The sequence below is a fragment of the Mastacembelus armatus genome, chromosome 20 (assembly GCF_900324485.2).
Source record: "Mastacembelus armatus chromosome 20, fMasArm1.2, whole genome shotgun sequence".
NCBI classification, from domain to species: Eukaryota; Metazoa; Chordata; class Actinopteri; order Synbranchiformes; family Mastacembelidae; genus Mastacembelus; species Mastacembelus armatus.
The window spans coordinates 13,819,563-13,839,960 of record NC_046652.1 but is presented as its reverse complement, the minus strand read 5'-3'; the positions used below and the strand labels follow the sequence as shown (position 1 = coordinate 13,839,960).

The 20,398-nt window shown below is 39.4% G+C and overlaps 1 protein-coding gene across 5 annotated transcripts in view; it reads left to right on the top strand.

Annotated features, from left to right (window-relative positions):
* Positions 1 to 10,364: 10,364 nt before the first annotated feature.
* LOC113121488 (enhancer of polycomb homolog 1-like) overlaps positions 10,365 to 20,398 on the top strand; it is a 32,202-nt gene continuing 22,168 nt past the window's right edge. For 3 of the 5 annotated variants that reach the window (XM_026292016.2, XM_026292013.2, XM_026292012.2), the window contains exon 1: positions 13,713 to 14,176. In XM_026292016.2, the coding sequence (XP_026147801.1) occupies positions 14,018 to 14,176 (159 nt within the window). In that variant the 5' untranslated portion in view covers positions 13,713 to 14,017. Of the gene's footprint in view, positions 10,555 to 11,281; positions 11,403 to 13,712; positions 14,177 to 14,261; positions 14,384 to 20,398 lie in introns of those variants that run through there. The other 2 variants (XM_026292014.1, XM_026292015.1) reach the window with 2 other exon arrangements.

Here is a 20,398-nt window from a genome sequence, read left to right as displayed (position 1 = left end):
TCAACAATCAAATGTGCTGATGGAGCAGTTACTTTAACTGTTGTTAGTTAATTAATACTGCAATGGACTGGTGACCTGTCCAGGGTGGACCCCTGCCTTTCACCCAAAGAGAGCTGGGATAGACTCCAGCAGATCCCTGTGACCCTAAATAGGAATAAGCGGGTATAGATAATGGATGGATGGATGGATAGTTCATTCATATACCATGAAAGCTCATGACTGACAAAAATATCATTTATAAGATATAATTCATATCTGAATTCAAGTCCCAGTTGTTTTCCTATGCTTTCAACCAGTTCTTTGTTTCTTCATCAGTGGACAAGTACAATATCCTTAGAAAAAGCTTCAGGCATTGTTCTCTAGCAGGGGAATATTGGAGAGTTATTAATACCTCTCAGTTGCTGCCCATACTCAGTGACCTGAGATCAATGTGCCTTTTGGAAGAAGATGAGAACTGCTGGTGTACTTTGGAATTAATTTGTCAGCAAGTTGAAATACAGACAAAGCATCACTCTGAAAGTAGGATGTTAGTGGGCAAAGAGAAAATCTTCTTAAGGTACTGGAACAAACAGTGCGTGGTCTGCTTTCTTTATGCCTTGATGACTGTTCCATATACTGCTTTAAAGTAAGCTACAGTAACTTTTTGCACATATAATGATATAGCCTCATGTGCTTTTTCATGAATTTTTTGCACTGTGTTATGCAATTCACCACATATCTGGTGTTATCAAATAATGTTTGACTCTATGGGCAAGGAAGAGGTGATGTGTTATGCATTTTTATTTTAAACTGTCTGCAAACAAAATTCCACTCACAGACTGATAGAGAAATTTGAATTAAATTAAACTGAATAGAAGTCAGCAGTAATGGAAAGATGTCTTTTTTCCCTTACTATTATGATTTCATTCTCTGCGCCATTATATTTCAAAAGGGAATAACAAACCAACTGTCGCTTCAGTGTATTGTCCATTTCATTTCTGCACACAGACTAATTCCATTGTCTTCTGCCATGCCAGTGATTTTGGAGTGGGCTGTGAAAGCTGCTTGATCTCAAGGAAATTCCCCACACATTTACTTCCAGCAATTAATATGTATTGTACTGCAGATAATCCCTCTGTTATTTTAGTCAGTGATACTAGTGAATATTCTACAGATTATTTTTCACACAGCCCTAGCAACTGGCTTCTCTGTGGGCTAAAACTGCAGTGCCAACAGTTGGATGCAAATAAATCTGCCTATAGCTATGGATCAGCTTTCATATTATTCATTTGACTCCTCTACCTTGGACAAGAGATCTGACCTTCGATATGTGCTCTAGAAAAAAAACCAAACAGATTATAAACAAGAAATGTATGTCCTCAAAACTCATCTAGCTTGTGTGCAGTCAGGGCAGGATCTTTGTGTATGCAGTCTTATGCAGGTGGTCAGCAGGGCCAAACAATACAAAAGCAGAGCCTAGCAAAAACTGTCAGAGGCAATGTTTGCTCTCAAACGCCAGCCCTGGGCTAAATGAGGACAAGTATGAGAGAAAGTGTACCTTTCTTCTCTTCAGCTGTCCTGAGCTGAAAACCAGTGACTTATTCTCTGTTGTCAGTGTTACATGAGGAGATCATTTGGTGCTCAAGACCTTGAAATACAAGCCAAGAGATTCACTTGTGGCTGCTATAAAAATAAGACTATAATAGAGGGAGAGAGTGAGTCCCTGAGCTCATGTCCTGCACAGGATGTCTCAAGGTACCATCTGGTCCATCCCCCAAGAGGGAAGACACCTCCTTCCCCCCTCATGTTTGTCCCTACATGGCTTAATCATTCAGGGTAAGTGCCTCTTATTTCTGTTGTATAAACCCATCATCCAATAGATCAAATATTGGAGTCTTTTGTGAGCTGCTCAGTGTAGAGATTATTTTCCTTAAACAGCAATTACCCCTCCACTTTACTTTAATGATTTGAGAGGAAAGAATGGTCCACATTTTAGTCAGTAAATTACTTTCCTTCTTTTTCTCTAGGTGAGTCTGCTATTTGTTGCTGTCATGTCATTGTGTTGCAGATACAACGCCACAGGAACACAAGGTATGTCAATACTTTTCTCATTGAGGATGCAATAAAAGTAAACCGTCTCATTATTTTTTCTGCTCGAAGAATAAATTCTCATTTAGGTTGTAGACTGGGTCCAACCAGTTGTTTGCCACTCAAAATATGCTCTTGCAGTGTCCTTGAGTCTGTTTTGAATGCAGTCTAGATTTGAGCATCATGCCGCAGAAGGTGGGCAGGTATTCACTTTTGTAAAGTATTCATGTTGATAAAATTGAATAGATTGGATTCAAAATATAATTAAAAGAAATGTTGGTATGTTTATGTTTCCTATCTACCCAGAAAGGCTGTTAGTGTAACTCCCACTGCACTCTAACTATATACCTAATCAATTGTTAATACTGAGAGACAAGGGAAATATAAACACAAAGGATAGAAAGAGAAAGAGTGACAAGGAAAAAGCTGAGGTCGCTGGAAGACAAAATTGTAAGTTCAATTCAATTCAATTCAATTTTATTTGTATAGCACCAAATCACAATACAAATCATCTCAAGGCACTTTACAAAAACTAAAACTAAAAATCCAACAATTCCATTATGAGCAACACTTGGCGACAGTGGAGAGGAAAAACTCCCTTTAACGGAAGAAAAAACCTCCAGCAGAACCAGGCCTTTTGTATCGTTTGTCATCCTTCTATATGTTAAAATAACATACATTTGTCCTTTTTGTGAAGAAAGTAATAACAATTTTATATTTCCAGTAGTGAAGTGATAGTCATAGTCAGTCTGGGTGTTCCTTGATGGTGGGTACCATCTACCTGTAAAAGGGCACAGGATTAAATCTTAGAACAGCCTGTTTCACCCATCTCAATAGCTATTACATTCTGACAGGACACTGAACTCCCACCTACTATCTCATGACAGGTTTGAATAAAAATATTGGAATGATAGGAATTTGTGATTCTGAAGATTCAAAATTGCCTCAAACGTATCTGGGAGAATCTCTAGAAATATGTTTCCTACACATAAAGCAGGTGCTATAGATGTGTTAATGTATGACTGGTTGAGTTGCAGATTGCAGATTGGTACAGCATGATTCTACTCACATGCTGCCTTCAAAATTCAGTATGTGAGGTTGTATTTCCGAAAGTCAAGACTGTTGTTAGGCCAGTGAACAAAAAATGCACATTGATGTTTGATAGTTTTGTGTAATTTACATTCAATCTTGTGTATAAGATTTAAAAATGAGATGAAAAAGAAAAACTGACTTAAAGTAACTCCCGTTTTTCACAAAAAAGAACCTTTATATATCAAACCAGAATGTTAAAACAGAACGTCTGCATAGATCTGATCGTGCATTCATGCTATGAGAAAGTATTGTCTGTTCCACCTACAGACCATTCAGATAGATAGGTAGGATATGCCTCCCTGACCATCACTGACCGACCACAAAACCAGTCATGCTTGATGATGTTACAGGCATCGTAACGTTCACCATGGTGTCTCCAGACTCTTTCACACCTGTCATATGTGCTCAGCGTCAACCTGGTCTGTGAAGCTAACAGAGCACCAGTAGCAGACCTGCCAATGCTCTTTGTTCTCTGGTGAGTGACAATTGAGCTGGAGCAGGGCTGTGAGCACAGATCATGTTAGAGGGCATTGGGTCCTCATGCCACCCTCATGGAAGGTGTTTCTGACAGTTTGGTCAGAATCATGAAGTGCTGGAGGGCTCTCATAGTGCTCCTGCTGTTCCTCCTTGCACAAAGAAACAGATATTGTTCCTGCTACTGGGTTGTTGACTTTCTACAGCCCTGTCCAGCTCTCCTGTTGTGTCATCTGGTCTGCTGGTATCTCCTCCATGCTCTTGAGATTGTGCTGGGAGACAAATCAAACCTTCTTGTGACTACATGTATGGATGTGCTATCTTGAATTAAATGGACTCACTGTGCAACCTCTTTGGGCTGCAGGCAGTGCCTCATGCTACCAGTAGTGACAAGGGCACTAACAAAACACAAAAACTGAGAAAACTCAGTCAGGAAGGATGAGGAGAAAGCATTTGTCTGTGGCACCACATGCAAAACTATTCCCTTTTTTTGGGGTTGTCTTGCTTTTACCTCCCCATTGCACCTGTTGTTACTTTAATTTGTTCCAAAGCAAATGAAACTGATCCACAATCAATTGTTCTTATTAAATGTATAGATGTGATTTCCTTAAATGTAACTGACTTGGTGTTATACTGTGATAATTATGTGTTCCCTGAATGTTTTTGAACAGTATAAATATTTAAACCACCTTTGTTTTTGACCTAATGACAGTAGGTTTTTCCTGTTGTCTTCTAACTTTTTAAAAATTTCATCAGGGATATATCATCCACATTGAGATGCCTCATCAAGCTCAAAGTCCAAAGACATACAGCGTACGTTAACCCATTGTTCTGAGTGAGAGTATTTGTCTCTGTGTGTCAGTCCTGTGATAAACAGGTGATATATATATATATATATATATGTGTGTGTGTGTGTGTGTGTGTGGGTGTGTGTGTGTGTGTGTGTGTGTGTGTGTGTGTGTGTGTGTGTGTGTGTGAGGGTGTGTGTGTGTGTGTGTGTGTGTGTGTGTGTTAAATTTTACACATCCGTCCAACCTTTTGTGAAATACCCTTGTGTCTCATTCACACAGTTAAACACCTGGGAGCTGCCCAATGCAATCATAATCTTTATACTGGCCACTGAGCAGCACCACTGGAGTGATGGGGGATTAAGTGCTTTGCTCAAGGACAACTGGTAGCTGTTGAAAGAAGGGAGGCCTTAAGTTATTCATTTTCCACCCTTTAGTCACAAAATCACTTCTTAAAACTTTATGCTACTTCTTAACACCCCAAAGGTGTTGATGTGTTTGTGAACAATATGGTGATGCTGTACATCAGTACTGCAGAGGACAAGATCGGGAACTCCTGTGAGACGACTGAGCCCTGATCTTGTTTCCCTCCATTCACCTACCAACCATCGCATCCTCTGCCTCACTGCCAAGAGAAGCCTCTTTATAAAGCTATGAGGGCAGGGGGCGGGGCTGGGCACCCAGATAGAGGATGTTGTGTGTGAGGTAATGTGAGGAAGCTCAGCAGGGAGCAGGACTGCAATACTGAGATTTGTTGTTGTTTTGTTTTTGTGGGTGTTATGTGGAGGAAGTGGAAGGACTTCAGACAATAGATGAGAGAAGTTTTTCAGAATACTAATCTTCCTTTGGGAAACTGCAGCAGTTTTGGGTGTATTTTAAACTTATGAGCTCTCAAACATGGAAAAATTTGCCTTTAATAATTTCATATCGACAGGTTTTAGATTTATGCCCTGAAAGTGTAAGGCAGTACTCTTCTGCATTCTTTTGATTACATACAAAAGCAGAATGGTAATTATTTTCCCAAAGCCTGTCAGAAACACTTATCTCAGTCATGGTGCTCTGTTTACTGCCATTTTGGTGATTCATTGCGTATTTGATGTTGTTCACTTGCAGCAGCACATCAGCTGAAGGAAACTGACTCATCTACTGGTGTTTTCTACTGACAGTAGCTTCCACTTTCCTGGAGATGGCAAACTATGTGGCATCAAACATCCCAAAGATGTAAAGTGACACTTGCACAACAATGTGAACACAAGAAGAAATTCCCAGGGTTGGTATGGATTGCTGTCTAAAGGCCCGATACTGTGTTACATCCGCACTGAATCAGGAAATTCCAGTTACATTCATTAGGTGAATGAATAAAAACATTTGATTAAATAATGTTGCTATGTATCTGCTGTGTAAGCAGGTGGATTTTTATTCATACTTTCTAAAGTGGTTAGGGATGTTGTCTGCCAGTTAGTTATTAAGCTCTTATCCCTTGTGGAAGAAAATTGATTAATGTAGCTGTGATATCTCATGTTATTCACAGAGAAAACAAAACAAAACAAAAATCAAAGCCTTAGCTCAGCAGAACAAGTTATCACAGTGGTGTGTATATGCGTAGCTTTGGTCTCAAGGAGCATGCAATGTTTATGCTATGGACCAGATATTGCAGTGCATGCTAAATTGATTCCTGTCTGCAATCTTAGTAGTGAAATAGGGGTCCAGGCTGCTGCACAAAAAAGTCAAAGACACTGATTTAAAGGTCAGAATCAAAAGCACAGTGCCCTGGGTAAAGATGCTGATGGGAAACAGCTGGAGTGTTTGTGGAAAAATCCAAACCAAAGCTTTCATCTCTTAATCTTGCTGTGTTTGTGTATAGATGGTTAGGTGTATAAGTATGCATGTGAGAGTGTCTGTTTGTGAGCGTTTGCCTTCATCCTTGTGTTAAACGTCCGTGTAGCTCTCTCATTAGGTTTGTGGGAATATATGTGTGTTGTGACCTTGTTGCAGTCCCGGTGGAGAGAACATAGATACATTATTAATCTATTTTTGTCTGAATAAATGACCAGACAAGTCTGAAAATTGATGTGCAAAATGCAGGTGTCACTGTTCCCTGAATGCTTCTTATTTATCAAGTCTGTCATAGACAGTGGATGGAATGAGCAGTAGAAAGAGCTGTTAGATGGTAGCAATAGAGTGAATGGGAAATAAGTGTAACTACAGATTGCACATATAAATATTTTTGCATGTTGCATCTGTCATGATTACCCTCTGCCAACTATAGCTGGATGGGTCACATCACTAAAATACTGACACAGAAGAACATCCAGATCATCTTTGCTGTCATTGTTATACATTAGTAAGAGGTACACCACAGGTCATCTTTACCAATGTAATTATTCTTCCAGTTTTTAGAAGTGCATACTTTGATGCTATGATAAGTTGTGTTCTCTATAGTAGTCCAAGTAAATATGCTACCATTACTGTCGTGCCACCTCAATTCCACAGTCAAAAACAATTTTCAACAGCTTTCACAACATCCTGCAGATAATCGTCAAAGCATTTAATGTTAGTTAGGTAATGTCATTAGTCTTGTGTTTGTAGTCTTATGACACTTCCTAATCCTTGAATGGCTAACTGCTCTGTTGACTGTAAACACTGACCTCTGAGGTTGCTTTGGGCTGTCACTGGGCTATCACATTTCCAACCCTGAAGCATGGTAAGCAGGGAAAGTGATCCAGCATTTACATAAGTGACAAGGTGGGAAGCCGTTTAGCTGACTCTGAGTGTGGTAAATTGTGCTGTTAGCATGTGGCCATTCGCAATTGAAGCGTGAGTAATGCTAATTATGATTACCTCATTAGCAGAGCATTCTAATAGTGCTCAAGCTACTCTCACCTCCCCTCTAGGTGAGCTTTAATGTAAGCATTGCAGCAACTCTGCATGTGACTGCTTCACAGAGATCATCCCATGTTGTTATTAAGCCCCAAGGCTACAGTGAAGAGGCTGAGGTCCTACTGAGCCTCATACGAGAGTGCTCATGTCAAAAGGACGTGGTTCCACACAGTCCTTCATGTAACTATGACAACAACACTTTGGTGGTGTGGTGCATTTAGGTTGGTGAAGTATCGCTTGATTTTTATATGTTATTCAGAAAGAACTAAAGCAAAATACATTGGGGAGTCAATATTTGTGTCTTTGTTACCATGATAATGCATCAGATGTGTGGCTTGTGGGTCATAAGAGCAGCAAAAGGTCACCTATGCTTAATATAGAAGGTTCTGTACTGAGAACTGTGGTGTGAAGGTATGGGTAACACATCCACTGTACAATATTACGTGTCACATAGTCTGGGAGGTCATTCCCTCATGTCTTTTACTTTTCCAGGGCACAGCACCTTTGTTTGTGGGGTGTGTTTGTGTATCACAGCTTTCAGTGGTCTGAGCATTTCAGTTTGGAGTCTTGTCTGTCTCAGGATAGAAAAGATTTGTGCAGGAAAAGGAGACTGTCCATTTGGCACTTGAATTGTCATGATAACCATTTCCAGGGCCTAACTTGTCAGCTTGCCCTTCCTGTCCAAATGTCTTCATCATTTAATTTTTGAATCCAAATAAGTGTGAGACAGTGTGTGTCCATGTAAATGTCCCTCTGGTAGGTGAGGCTAGTGTCTTAGTGTCTAGTGCTAGTGTAGTGCTAGTGTCAAGCAACAGTACTGCCCTCTCCAGGCAGTCACTGGTGTATCGAAGTGGATACACAGGGGTGTAGAGTGCATTTCTTGCTGAGGACTGGACAAAAAGAAGACTCTAGGTATATTATGTAACCCTTGAATGATTTTGAGTGTATCATAATAATGAAAAATGTCTAAGGCTTCAGTAGAGAAACATGTCTCTTATCTTTTGTCTTTTAAGTGGCCTTTGTAGCATTTTTTTTTTTTTCCAGAAAGCTACAAATGGGTGCTTGCTCTCACCACCATGACGTTAAACAAGCATATTAATTCAATATAAAATACATTTTTGGAATCTGCATATGGAATGCATAAGGTCCATCAGATCCAAACCTGAGCCTGTTTTCTGCATTGCTATCAGCCTCTGTTGTGGTGCTGGGTGTGGTTTTGTTGCTGCTATGGAAACTACTCACCACCATCCTTGGCCGTAGAGAGTTTGCCCACTTCCAGAAAGTGCTGGAATAGGATGAGCCCTGGCTAAACAAACCCTTCTGTCAGTGCCTGTACAATAAATGTTCGAGTTTTGTCTGGTGACATTAGTGTAGGGACATTTTGACAACTTACACAGTAAAACAGCAAAATGTAGTTTTACACATAATACAGAGTTGACAGAAAAACACTGTAATAGCAAATATTTTACATTGAGCATTGTATCCAAATAGAAAATAAAATACTTTCAGTTTACCAGGAGTAATGTGACGCAAAATCTAATATTTAAGAAAAACTGCTTATTATGACAATTGTTTCCACTCTGTTGCAGGACAACACTGTCTATAAGAATGCAATTACAGCAACTGCTAACCCAAAATATCAACAACAGTAGTGTGTACTTTTCAATTTGGATCCCTGTTGTGCAGCACAATGAAAATACATCCTTCATCTGAACTGTTGCCAGCAGTTGGTCGAACTTTTTTGGCAGAAGGCAGTGGCTGATGTGGAGATGACTATTGATGTCTGACTTACTCTACTTTGATCTCAAATTGCAACCTTGGAGTTCCAGTTTCCAACCTTTTCCTTCGCTTTGTGTACTATATGCATACAAACACCACTATCCACATATATGTTCTTATACAAGATTGGCTGTTAATGCTTTCTCATTGTTAAAATCTACAAAGGTTTTTTGCATGTAGTACACTACTTTGTAAGTCAAATGCAAGGAAAATCTCCTATATATGCTGATGGTCAACTCAGCTGTATAACTTGGGTCACAGAAGAATAGTGAGATGAGCATTGTGCATTATAAATTGCAATGCCAGTGGAGACACAAGTCTTTATATGGGTCTCCACTGCCCTCTAGATGAGAGGAGCAGAAAGAGGCGACCTACTGAAAATGATGAGGCAGCCTCCCTTTCATTGACAGTTCACCATAGACATTTAAGATACAGCTTTAGACACCACCACGTAACCCAGCCTGTTAGTGTTTTGTATTCCCAGAGACACTTATGAATTCATTAAACAGAACATTACATACACTATTCATCTTAAAAAACAAAAAGAAAGAAAAACAATGGGATGTTCCAATCTAAATTGATATTATAATTTTTCCACTGCCTTCAGATTGGTTCCGATGACCTTGCTGGGGGAGTTGAACAAAACGATATTAATCATAGTGAGAGTCACTGAGCAAGCGTGCATGCAGCCAGTAGACGATGAGAGGTGGTGATATTTGTGGTGGGACATCCTAGAAAATTAGTCCATATGTTTTCCCTTTGCAGCATTCTCTTTCATCTGTGTCTGATTATAAAAAATGTGCAGTGCAAAGTATTACTGTGTCAGAGGAGGCAGCAGAGGCTAAGGCAGCCTTTCCCTGTGGAAAGAAGGGCAGAGATGGGGATGGAGGGAGGTGACCAACCCTAGAGACAGTTACAGTTACATAACAAATACTGCAATCATTTTTGGAAAAAAAAAAGAGAAAAAGATTTTGCATTTCATCACTTATTTGTCAGTGGGTGTCTTAAATCATGCCTGTGTAACAAACAAAGTGTATTTTATGTGCCTTTGCTTATAATTTAAAGCCGATCTGCTACTATTATTGTTGTTGTTATTATTATTATGTTGGGGGGGGGCAGTGAGCTCCTCCTCTCCAAAGGTGATTGGTGGCAGACACTCTCCAATCATGATTCGTCTACAGAGTAGCCTGGTGGTCTATGGGGGGGGGGGGGGGTTCCTTCTTCTTCTTCTTCTTCTTCTTCTTCTTCTTCTTCTTCTTCTCCTTCTTCTTCTTTCTTAAGTAACCAGGTTTCTCGTGAAATCTCTGCTTCTGTTTCCTACTTTTCAAAGTGAGTTACCTCATTTGCAAAAATAATAAAAAAAAGGAAAACCCTTTTCAATGAGGCGTCCAAAAGGAGCTAACCAGCGTTAGCATTGGGCTAGCATGACAACCAGAAGAACCGGCAGCTCTCCCTGTGTGTGTGCTAGTAGCAGGTAAGTTGCAACCCTGGCTCAAGCTAATTGTTCCCCGGGTATCCTCATGGCAGTCGAAAGAGTCAGCTCTAAACCGTGAGCAACATGGTTTGGAGTTCAAGTGAAACTATTAGCTTCTGTCCACAGACTGTTAGCTGGCTGATAGACGGTGGAGGGTTAGGCTAACTGGGCTAAGCTAGCGTTAGCAGCCAGCTTGCTAGTGCTAAAACAACTGGGCTCAAAAAGGAGTTAAACAGCTGCTAACAGCTGCTTTTTGATCGGAGGCGTAGTGGTCAGTGCTGTCGTCCACATTTCACCTTCTTTTTATGTCGTGCCCTGGTCTCTTTGTACCTCTAAGCCACTCTTCCTTACATGGGGCTGCACTAATGAGCAATAGGATGTAAAAAATAAAACTTAATCTACATGAACAGAGTCTAAAATAAAATAAATGGATTCTGTCATTTTTATTGAAAAAGATCGCAGATGTGAACTTGATAATGCTTGTGTGGGTGTGTGTTGTAGATAATTATATCTTGCTCCAAATTTTCTCTCCGGGGATCCTACACATTACAGTTAATGAATGTAATTAATGCACAATAGAGAAGAAGATTTTTTTTTAAAAATGTGATAATAAATGCGGCGACATGGCACATCTCTGGGGCAAGTGCATCATATTAACCATGTATTCTACTTGGAATAAATATTCTTCTTATTATTCATGTGCCTTTCTTTCCTGTCTCTTTGATAGGCCTCGGTTGTGGTTTACAGATGTGAGCATGTTGCCCCCAAATGGATGATGCTTATCATGTCAATCTCCTACATCTGTATCATTCACTCATGTCCCCAGGGATACTCACCCACCCATACAGGTTATATTCATTTCTTTTCTTTCTTATTCTGTTCACAAATGATATTAAATATGCGTTGTATGTTTGGGCTTTATACGTCCAGTTGGCAGTTTATTAGATAGACCTAACTGAAACTATTCTAACAGTCTAATGCAACAGGCCAGGAACAAAATCCCCCTTCATGAAAGTGATAATGTTGAATTTGTTTCAAACTGTTTTATAGAGGTGTTGATTCAATTCTATGATGGAGCTGTACAATTAAAATTAAGTAATGTTTATGTGTGTGTAGCTCAATGTCTGTAGGTCAGTATTAATGTCAAGTAACTCAAGTGTCAACTGTGCCTCCCTTTGAATGCAGGTCACTATGTTATTCATTATTAAAATTAACATTCAAATCAAGTAAAAGCAAGATGTGCAGCAGCTGTTGGTCTAAATATTAAGATGAGAGATGTTATTTAATGTAACTGACTTAGGATGTCATCTGATCTGGTCAATAATGGCCAACCCATTGCCTCTTATGATTGTCGTGTGGTAATCAGGCATGAACTGATTTACATAGGCTAAAAATGCAGTTGCAGTCCTTTGGTTGGTGAAGGGGGACATGGTCAAAAAGAAGAGAATGGTGAAGCATGTTTTAATTAAACTGGTAGTCAATTGTAAATAACACTGCAGTACATCTGTAATGTATAGAAGAATGTGTCAAGATTCACAGTTTGCCCACTGTTGGAGTTTTACAGGTACAGCATCAGACAACTTTGGGCTGTTTTCACACAGAGACTGTTTAGCATTGCGTCTTGTATGAAAAAAATAAGTAATAAAATAAATATAGGGGGTTGTGTTAATTACGGTGTGTGCTTTATGTGTAAATGAGACAGTGAAAGATCATTTAGGAACTTCAGCTGAGGAATTGGTTTTTGTTTTTAAAGCTTATTAGATGCCAAAACTCAGCCGTACAACTCTAGGAAGTTATCATGGCTCTATTTTTCTTTAGCTGTGATGATGATGAGGTAAACAGAAATGTGGTATTCAAAGTAATCCACCAGGTATGTCCGCTTTTATGAAGTTGTGCTGGGGAAAAAGCTGAACCAAACTTATCTTATTTCCTATGTTGGCTAAAGAGTATATTTATAGAGTACCTGACTGAGTTCTTGACTAATTTTCTGTATCTTCCTCTGTGTCTTCAGTCTGGTTTTATTCTTATAGCTTTTGCCATCTTGCCAATCATGATTTTAAATGTTCTTTACTGTAAGTAGAATACAGTATGTAATCTCACAGTTTGCAGGGATTAATGTTTTCCAATACTTTTTTGATGAATGACAATAATGAAAGAAATTAACTCAATGCACCCAGATATAACATTTTTAAACAAACAATACAGAGTATTTAGCCTGCTGCATTTTACCATTTTATTGTAACATTTTTCTTGTACTGTGTCCACCAGTTGTGTAGGAAGTACTCACTTAAGTAAAAGTAGCAATGAAATGTGAAAATATCCCACTACAAAATGTTAATACTTGTATATTTGATGATTTTAGATTGTTACTGCTTCATTACATACATGTTGAACTTTACTGCTGTTGGTGTTTAAGATTGGAGTACTTCTTAAAGGGTGGCTAGCTTCATTTGCAGCGGTACATCATATTCTACAAGATATTATGTTGGACGTTTTCAGTGGACAGCAAGGGAATGAAAATTGTTATTTAGAAAATAACTACATCTGTCAGGCAGAATAATTGCAGTAAAAAGTACAGTAGTTGCCTCTGGAGTGTAATGGAGAGGAAATACAATTTTTCATAAAACGTTATATTCCAGTAAAGTACAAGCACCTCAAATTTGTACTTAAGCACTTTGTACTTGTACACTTGAATAAATGTACTGTAGGTATATGTCAGTAAATATAGATAGTCTTGGTATGCAAGTGAGATATTTTTTTATGGCAATCAAAATGATAGCTGTAGTGATTTTAATGTTTATCCTCTTTGTGCTTTTTTTCTCACCGCGCAGAAACATGTATTAGGGATAATTGTTGTGTAGTCGTGTTTGTACCACAGGGTGGCGATATTTGTAAATCAATTTAATCTAATTGGTAGAACATGAGATATTTCTAATTTTGTTACACCAAATACAAAGTGTAAAAAGTGCGTCTGTCCTTACAAGGTAAAAAAAAAAACTTGGCTATTTTGGGGCTTTTTTAATTCTGCATTTTCGATCTATTTTAGTTATTTTTGCATAAGGAAGACTGTGTTTTCTTCAGTCTCTTAACAGGGTGAATGGTCCCCTCCCCTCCCCTCCCCTCCCCTCCTCTACCTTACGGCTACCGCGAGCGCGCACGCGTGAGCTACAGAGTGGCAATGGCTGTGAGCGAGGGGGCGGAGAGCTGTAAGAGTTTGTAATGTCCGCTATGTTTGCTATGGCGTATTGAACCAGGGAGGAACAGCGGAGCCTACGGAAAAAAGAGACCGATAGAGAGCGTCCGAGACTCGGGCCTGCCCGGCTCCGTTCGCGCAGCTACGGACCTAAACTTGCTCTGAACCGCCTGGCTGACTTCCAGAGACCACGGATACATCAATGAGACCTAGAGACACACCTGCTGTTATTCCGAGCACATCGCATAGATTTATGGTGCCGCTTTTATTATGAAAATGAGTAAATTGTCGTTTCGGGCTCGGGCGCTGCACGCTAGTAAACCTCTACCCGTCTTCCGCTGCGAGGATCTGCCTGACCTGCACGAATGTGCCTCAATCAACAGGGCAGTTCCGCAGATGCCTACCGGGATGGAAAAAGAGGAGGAATCGGTATGTTTTATCTCCCCTTTTCTTTCTTGTTTTTAATAGCGGGCCGTCTGCGGCTGGATCACTTCAGCTGTGTTTGCCTGTCAAGCGGCGCTACTAGGGTGCCTGCGCAAGCTTACGCAAAATGGCTGCCATGTGGGCTCCTTCGTGCATGCAGCGGGTCGCGGTAAATACAAGACGCTGGGACCCCGTTTCCCAACAGGTGCTATTGTAAGTACGAAGCAGGTGGTCGTCTTCTTCGTAAGTGTCGTTATTTCCAGGTGTGAAACGTAGACGAAGTCACAAACATGTGCCTTTGTATCTGTTCCACCATTTTGCTGACTTTTGCGGTGAAGGCAGGAGGGGACAGACCCCGGACGTGGCGTGCTTTGGGTGAACAAGTGCCAGAGGGAGTCCTGGTCCCGGTTTGACAGCTAGGCGCTTTGTGTTGACAGCTCCAGCCCGGCCATGTGTGTTTCACACGGACTGCCCTTGGCTGCTAGAGTAGACTTAGTCCTAACATAGAGCTGGTAAATTACACAGTGGCATAGGATGTTGCTGTGTTTTCACAGATTGATGATGGAGTTGTTATATTGTGGCTTCGTTAAAGTTTTAGGATTAACATCTGGTTAGGATTCTCTTTTGCATTTGCCATTTTAAAGTGGTTGTATTGACATATTGAGTAGATTGTAACACTAATTTTTTTTTTAAAAAGTACACATACTAACATATGAAGATGTTTATTTTTATTTCAGTGTGTGCTTGTGTGTGTAGTTTATTTCCACATTTTTGTAAGGTGAGGCCTAATTAATGCATCAGTTCAATTTGCAGTTGTTTTTGCAGTTTGTAGGAACTTAGCATATAAAACCTCTTAATTATTTAGTCTTTATGATCAGCACCAAGAATGAACAGTTTTATTAAATATAGAAGTGGCCTGCGCTGCACCTGCAGATTTGTTATGTAAAGCCATACAACTGTAAGTCATTCAAGCCCAAACTTGTCAGGTAGGACAAATGTAAAATGCAGCCATAGACAGTAAAGAGTGCAGCAGCAAACAAATGGAGAAAGAAAAAGGTCTTCTGAACCATAAATTCATTTACAAAACCATGTCTGATGGGTCTGTTGACAAGACAAAAGTTGTCTGCCTTTATTGTTGATGTGAATTAAGTTGGCTTGTCTGTGTGAACAATTGGCTCAGTGCAAAGAAAGAAATAATGGGAATGTGTTTTTTCAGTTTTTTTTTTTCATGTTTTTAATAGACATGAACAAATTCTTTGAAAAACATATCTACTGTCTTTGAAACATGTCTATGTTCTTTATGCTCTATGTTTATGGTGGTTTCACTAATAAACATACATTTGCATAAAACATACATGTCCATGTTTAGAGTATTAAAAACTTTAAAAGTATTAATTTAAAATACATTTAGAACAAATAAAAACGTGAGATTAAGTTGCGATTAATCACCAGTTAACTCAATGACAATCAGGCGATTAATCGCAATTAAATATTTTACTTGATTGACAACCCTAATCAAAATACATTAAAGTTCATTTTTACAACCGCTTTCCATAATGTATTACAGGTTGTTTAAGTAACTCTCCTCTTTTACAACTTTTACCTGGAGTGCTTTAAAATGCATTAGATTGTGTGTTGACGCTTGTTATTGCTGACTGTAGCAGACATATCAGTGATGTGTAATGTATTAGGCTACCTTGTGTTTATTACCTCACCTGACCCAGTTCCTCTCACCTCATTAGCAGGAGAGGTTCACTGTGCCACAATGCACAAACACAAGGAAGGTAATAAACTGATGTCCCAAAATATGCACAATAACTTGATAAAATGCTTTTACTCGTAACTGAGTGAAGGTTAGAAGTTTGCTCCAGATGCTCCAGACTCTGACGTGTGTATTAGTTTTGTTATTTTGTTTTTGGTTGTTTGTTTTAATTATAGTGGTATAAAATGTGATTAAATGTGTTATGGTACTTTCAATTTTAAAATTGACTTAGTACTTAAAGATTGCATACTATTGTGGCCAAATGAACCTAAAATTGAAGGAGCACACCCTCACTGCAGTTTCATAGATTCATTGTTTTAAACAATGAACGACATAAGACAAATACCAATAAAAGACAAGAAAAGAGGTATTCCATAAAGTAACATATACAATGGTTAGTGCAAGATATTGTAGCGTACACTGGAGCAATTTAAACAAGACTAACATTTCATATTACAGTATACATAGTGTTGTTGTGTATGTGAATGTATATCAGGATATATGAGTAATAGACAAGTACAAGTAGACAAGTATAGATACTGAAAAGCATTAGTAACCTGTTCTGTGTAAGTTTTACTAAATGTAAAGGAACACAGTGGTGGCCTGTTACTTTTTTTGTGTCTGCTTATTTTTATTTCATGCATTTAACACTTTTAGAACGGGGCATCTGCCTTGATTCACTGAACAGCTTGGCATCCTCAAGATGTCCTTGCCTTCCTCTGGTCGACATGAGCAGAAAGTACCTGCCGGAGGCCACGGTTTTGTTGCTGTGGCAACTTTTATTGAAGTGATCTATTTTTATTGGGAATATTTCAGGGAAGGAACATGTGGTGCTGTATAAAGTAGATTCATTTTTCTCTGTGGCCATGACAGAAAGCAGCACTGCCACTGTGAAGTCTCTGCAGTCTAAGAACATTTTGTGTAGCAAGAATAAGAGAGTGGATGTAAAGTTATTAGAACTTTGTAACTTGGACTTTCAACATTTCTGCCTACGGTGCGTATTGCCAACTAGCATTAATGTTTTATGTAATAGAGTTTTCTCATAAAGTGTCCTTCAAATTTGGCTTGTTCAAATCTAACTTTGATTAAATCAGTTGCAGTATGTCCGTTTACTCATTCTCATGTACCATTCGCAAATGCCATTGAGTCCTACTTCCCCAATTCCTCAGCTGAGGAAATCCCAGGCTGTGAACTGTGGTTGTGAGAATCACAGCTGTGAAAGATCAGGATAACTGTAGGTCAGAGGTGGATCAGGGCAGCTTGCTGCAATATGCCAAGCTCATGTCCTCTGCAGAAGCATGACTTTTGTGTAATTGGTTCTTTATACTCGCTTTAAATGCTGGTTTTTAAATTCACAAAGGTCAGAGTTTATCAACATATTAGACAATGGAGACACAGAAGATGTGTTTTGGAGATGAGTTTTTGAAAGTTGCCTTGTGCAGTTCACATAAGGTCATGGCATATCAGCAGATAAATACTTGATGAAGCGATAGACTGTCCTCGTGGTTGGCAGTCTCTAAGAGCACTGTAAATACTGGAAAATGCTATCCCATCAGGTAGCTGTCACAGAGTTATACTCAGTAATTATGGTTGTTTAGCAGAAACATGTTTCAGAGTTAGACTTCAGGAATGTAGTGCTTCTCAGTGCTCTTATTTCAGACATTCATGTTAGGGGATTTGGGGATTGCTTGTAGGTGTGTGAATCCAAGATACATTTTATTGTGCTATGTTCTTAGCTGTCAAATGCCAAATTAAAAAGAGCAGGTGGAATTACATGCTTTTTGCAGCTCAACTGTGTGCAAAGCTCAGTTTTTACATTTAAAGTGCCCTGAGAGCTAGGGACAGAAACTCACAGTCTTTGCAGTTTAGAAACAATTTTTTACTGACTGATTATGGGGACATTAAATGTATGATCACACTAAACTCTTAGCTGATTGCAGGCGGTGGTGTATTTGTAGCCAGTGAATAGGGCCTGTGACTTACACGTGTGAACATACTAAATTGAATCATGTCCAGTGCAGCTGAGACATTAGCAATGATTTGTGAATAGATGGGAGTTAGTCAGGTGTGTGTTTGTTTACATACCAAACCTATTTCGAGCCATCAACAAGCAGGCCTGGTTTGAACGCCCCACTTTAAGTTTAGTCCAAGGGTCCTCAAAGTTAAAGTCATGATGGTCAAGTTGACACAAGAAGCTGTAGAAGTTGTAGAGAAAGTGCACAATGCTGGGCTTGTTGCTTACTAGGGACAGATGGTTCAGCTCTGGACACACGCTGTGTCCTTTCATGACTACCCACAGCTCTGATATGGTTCTGCTGTTACTCCACACAGACGCTTTGGACTGTAGACCAAACCACTTAAAAGGGAAAAAAAAAACAAAAAAAAACTCCCACACAAGTGCCAAAACGTCTGAAGTTAAATAGTATTTGGGTGATCGAAAATTAACTATGTACAGATATTTTTGGTTAATATTTGCTAGTAACAGCATATCGTAAAACACTGATCCATATTTCAGAATTCACACAAGAAAATGTATTTATGAATGAAATCTGTATACTTTTAAAATGAGCATGAGCCCTGTTAAACTACTTGTTAGAGAAAGATGGGTCTTAGTCACTGTGACTGAATTGTTGTTGCATCAGTCATTTATAATGGGCTTTCAAAAAGAATATACTACACACCTGAGCATTTGCAATAAGCTGTTGTGTCTTTAATGGCATTAGTGGAGCTTAAAGTAGGTCTAATATTATGATATAAGCCACTGACTAAAGAGTTATGTTATTCACGAAAATTGTAAGCAGTGTATTTTGTAGATTAAAAGATTCATGTTGATGTGTGGTTCTTAAAGCATCACATTTTTATGTGTTTGTATAAGAGCATATGTCTAAGTGGAAGCGTCAATTTGCCTGTCCGGTTTTGTGGTACGAGGTTAAGTGCTGCCTGGAGAGAACCCTCCAGGTATGTCATCTATCATCACATGGCTCTTAATGTGCAACAGCTTGTTTGTGAACTTTTAGGGCACAGTTTTCCTGACTAACTTTGTGAGTTGCTCAAGCGGAAATGTGCAGCAAACAATGACTCTCCGTTGCACCTTAAGGTTTACTACTGCAGTACTCAGAATGAATGCTTTTGCCAGAAAGCACATGCGCTGAAATACAAGTACACTGACTGTCTTTCTCATAGTACATTGACAAAACAATACACTTAGCAGTACTCCTTGTGTCCTTACAAGGATACCAGTATCATTGTACCCTGAATTTCCCTTTGGGAATGAATAAATTCTATCTGACCTCATCTTATCATCTCATAGGTAGGCACAGTTTGACACCCCACATTCTGTACTGTTTCTCTGTGACACTGTGAGGGAATACAGGCAAATCATACTATGATGTTGCTTGATCTGCCTGCTCGGAACAGCCTACACAAAACATTAAAAATATTGCTACAGTAAAGAACTAGGAAAAGCCAGAAAGAATATTGGAAGATAACCTGGAAAAGGTATTAAATCTGTGACTGTCACTTCAGTCTTGTTCTGAAATGTGTTGTTTTCTGGAAATTTTCATCATGTTCTGTACTTGTTTTCTGGCCTGCCCAGCCAGACCCTCTCCTTTCTTAGCAAAAAAATGTGAGTCTGGAAACCTTGCCATGGAAAGTCTTTTCCTCTGGCCTTAACTGAGCCAGGCCAATCACAGCTGTTATCTGCAATGGAGCGGGCTTTATGCTCGACTTGTTTGACATTTCTCATTGTCGGTCCCATGTCCGCAAATCTTTCTACAACTGGCTTTTCCTGTTTACTCTGTTCAAAAATATGCACCGAACTGGTTATAACATCATTTATTCTCATGTTTTACAGCAAAAATGACAACAGTCATTAAATAGTGAAAGTGAAAGTGACTTGTGTAGCCAAGTATGGTGACCTATACTCGGAATTTGTGCTGTGCATTTAATCCATCCCAAAGTGCACACACAGCAGTGAACACACACACAGAGCAGTGGGCAGGTGCCTGGGGAGCAGCTGGGGGTCCGGTGCGTTGCTCAAGTCTCTCACCTCAGTCGTGGTATTGAAGGTGGACAGAGCGCTAATAGCCTCTCTACTGCACACCATTCACTGGTCTCCCTGTAGCTTTGCTCTAATCATATCGTCCTTTTCTCTGATTGGTTTATTCTGTATCCATTGGCCCGCCCCCTGGAAATCAATCTCAACCGAAGAGGTTCCAGACTAATTTTTTGTATAGAATAGAAAAAGTTAGTCTGCCTGGCCACTTCAGGAATAATCCTGAGATGTAAGAAAATAAAACAAGGAAACTATTTCTTTCTATTAAGCATGTTTATTAAGTAGTTTAGAACTACTACAGCATCACTTTTGCTACATACTGTGCTAGTAATCTGAAACGTTAGGCCAGTGGGAGGTCTCAATTGTTATAAGTTGTAATTTGAGATGCAATTCTCCTGTGATTGTGCTAAGG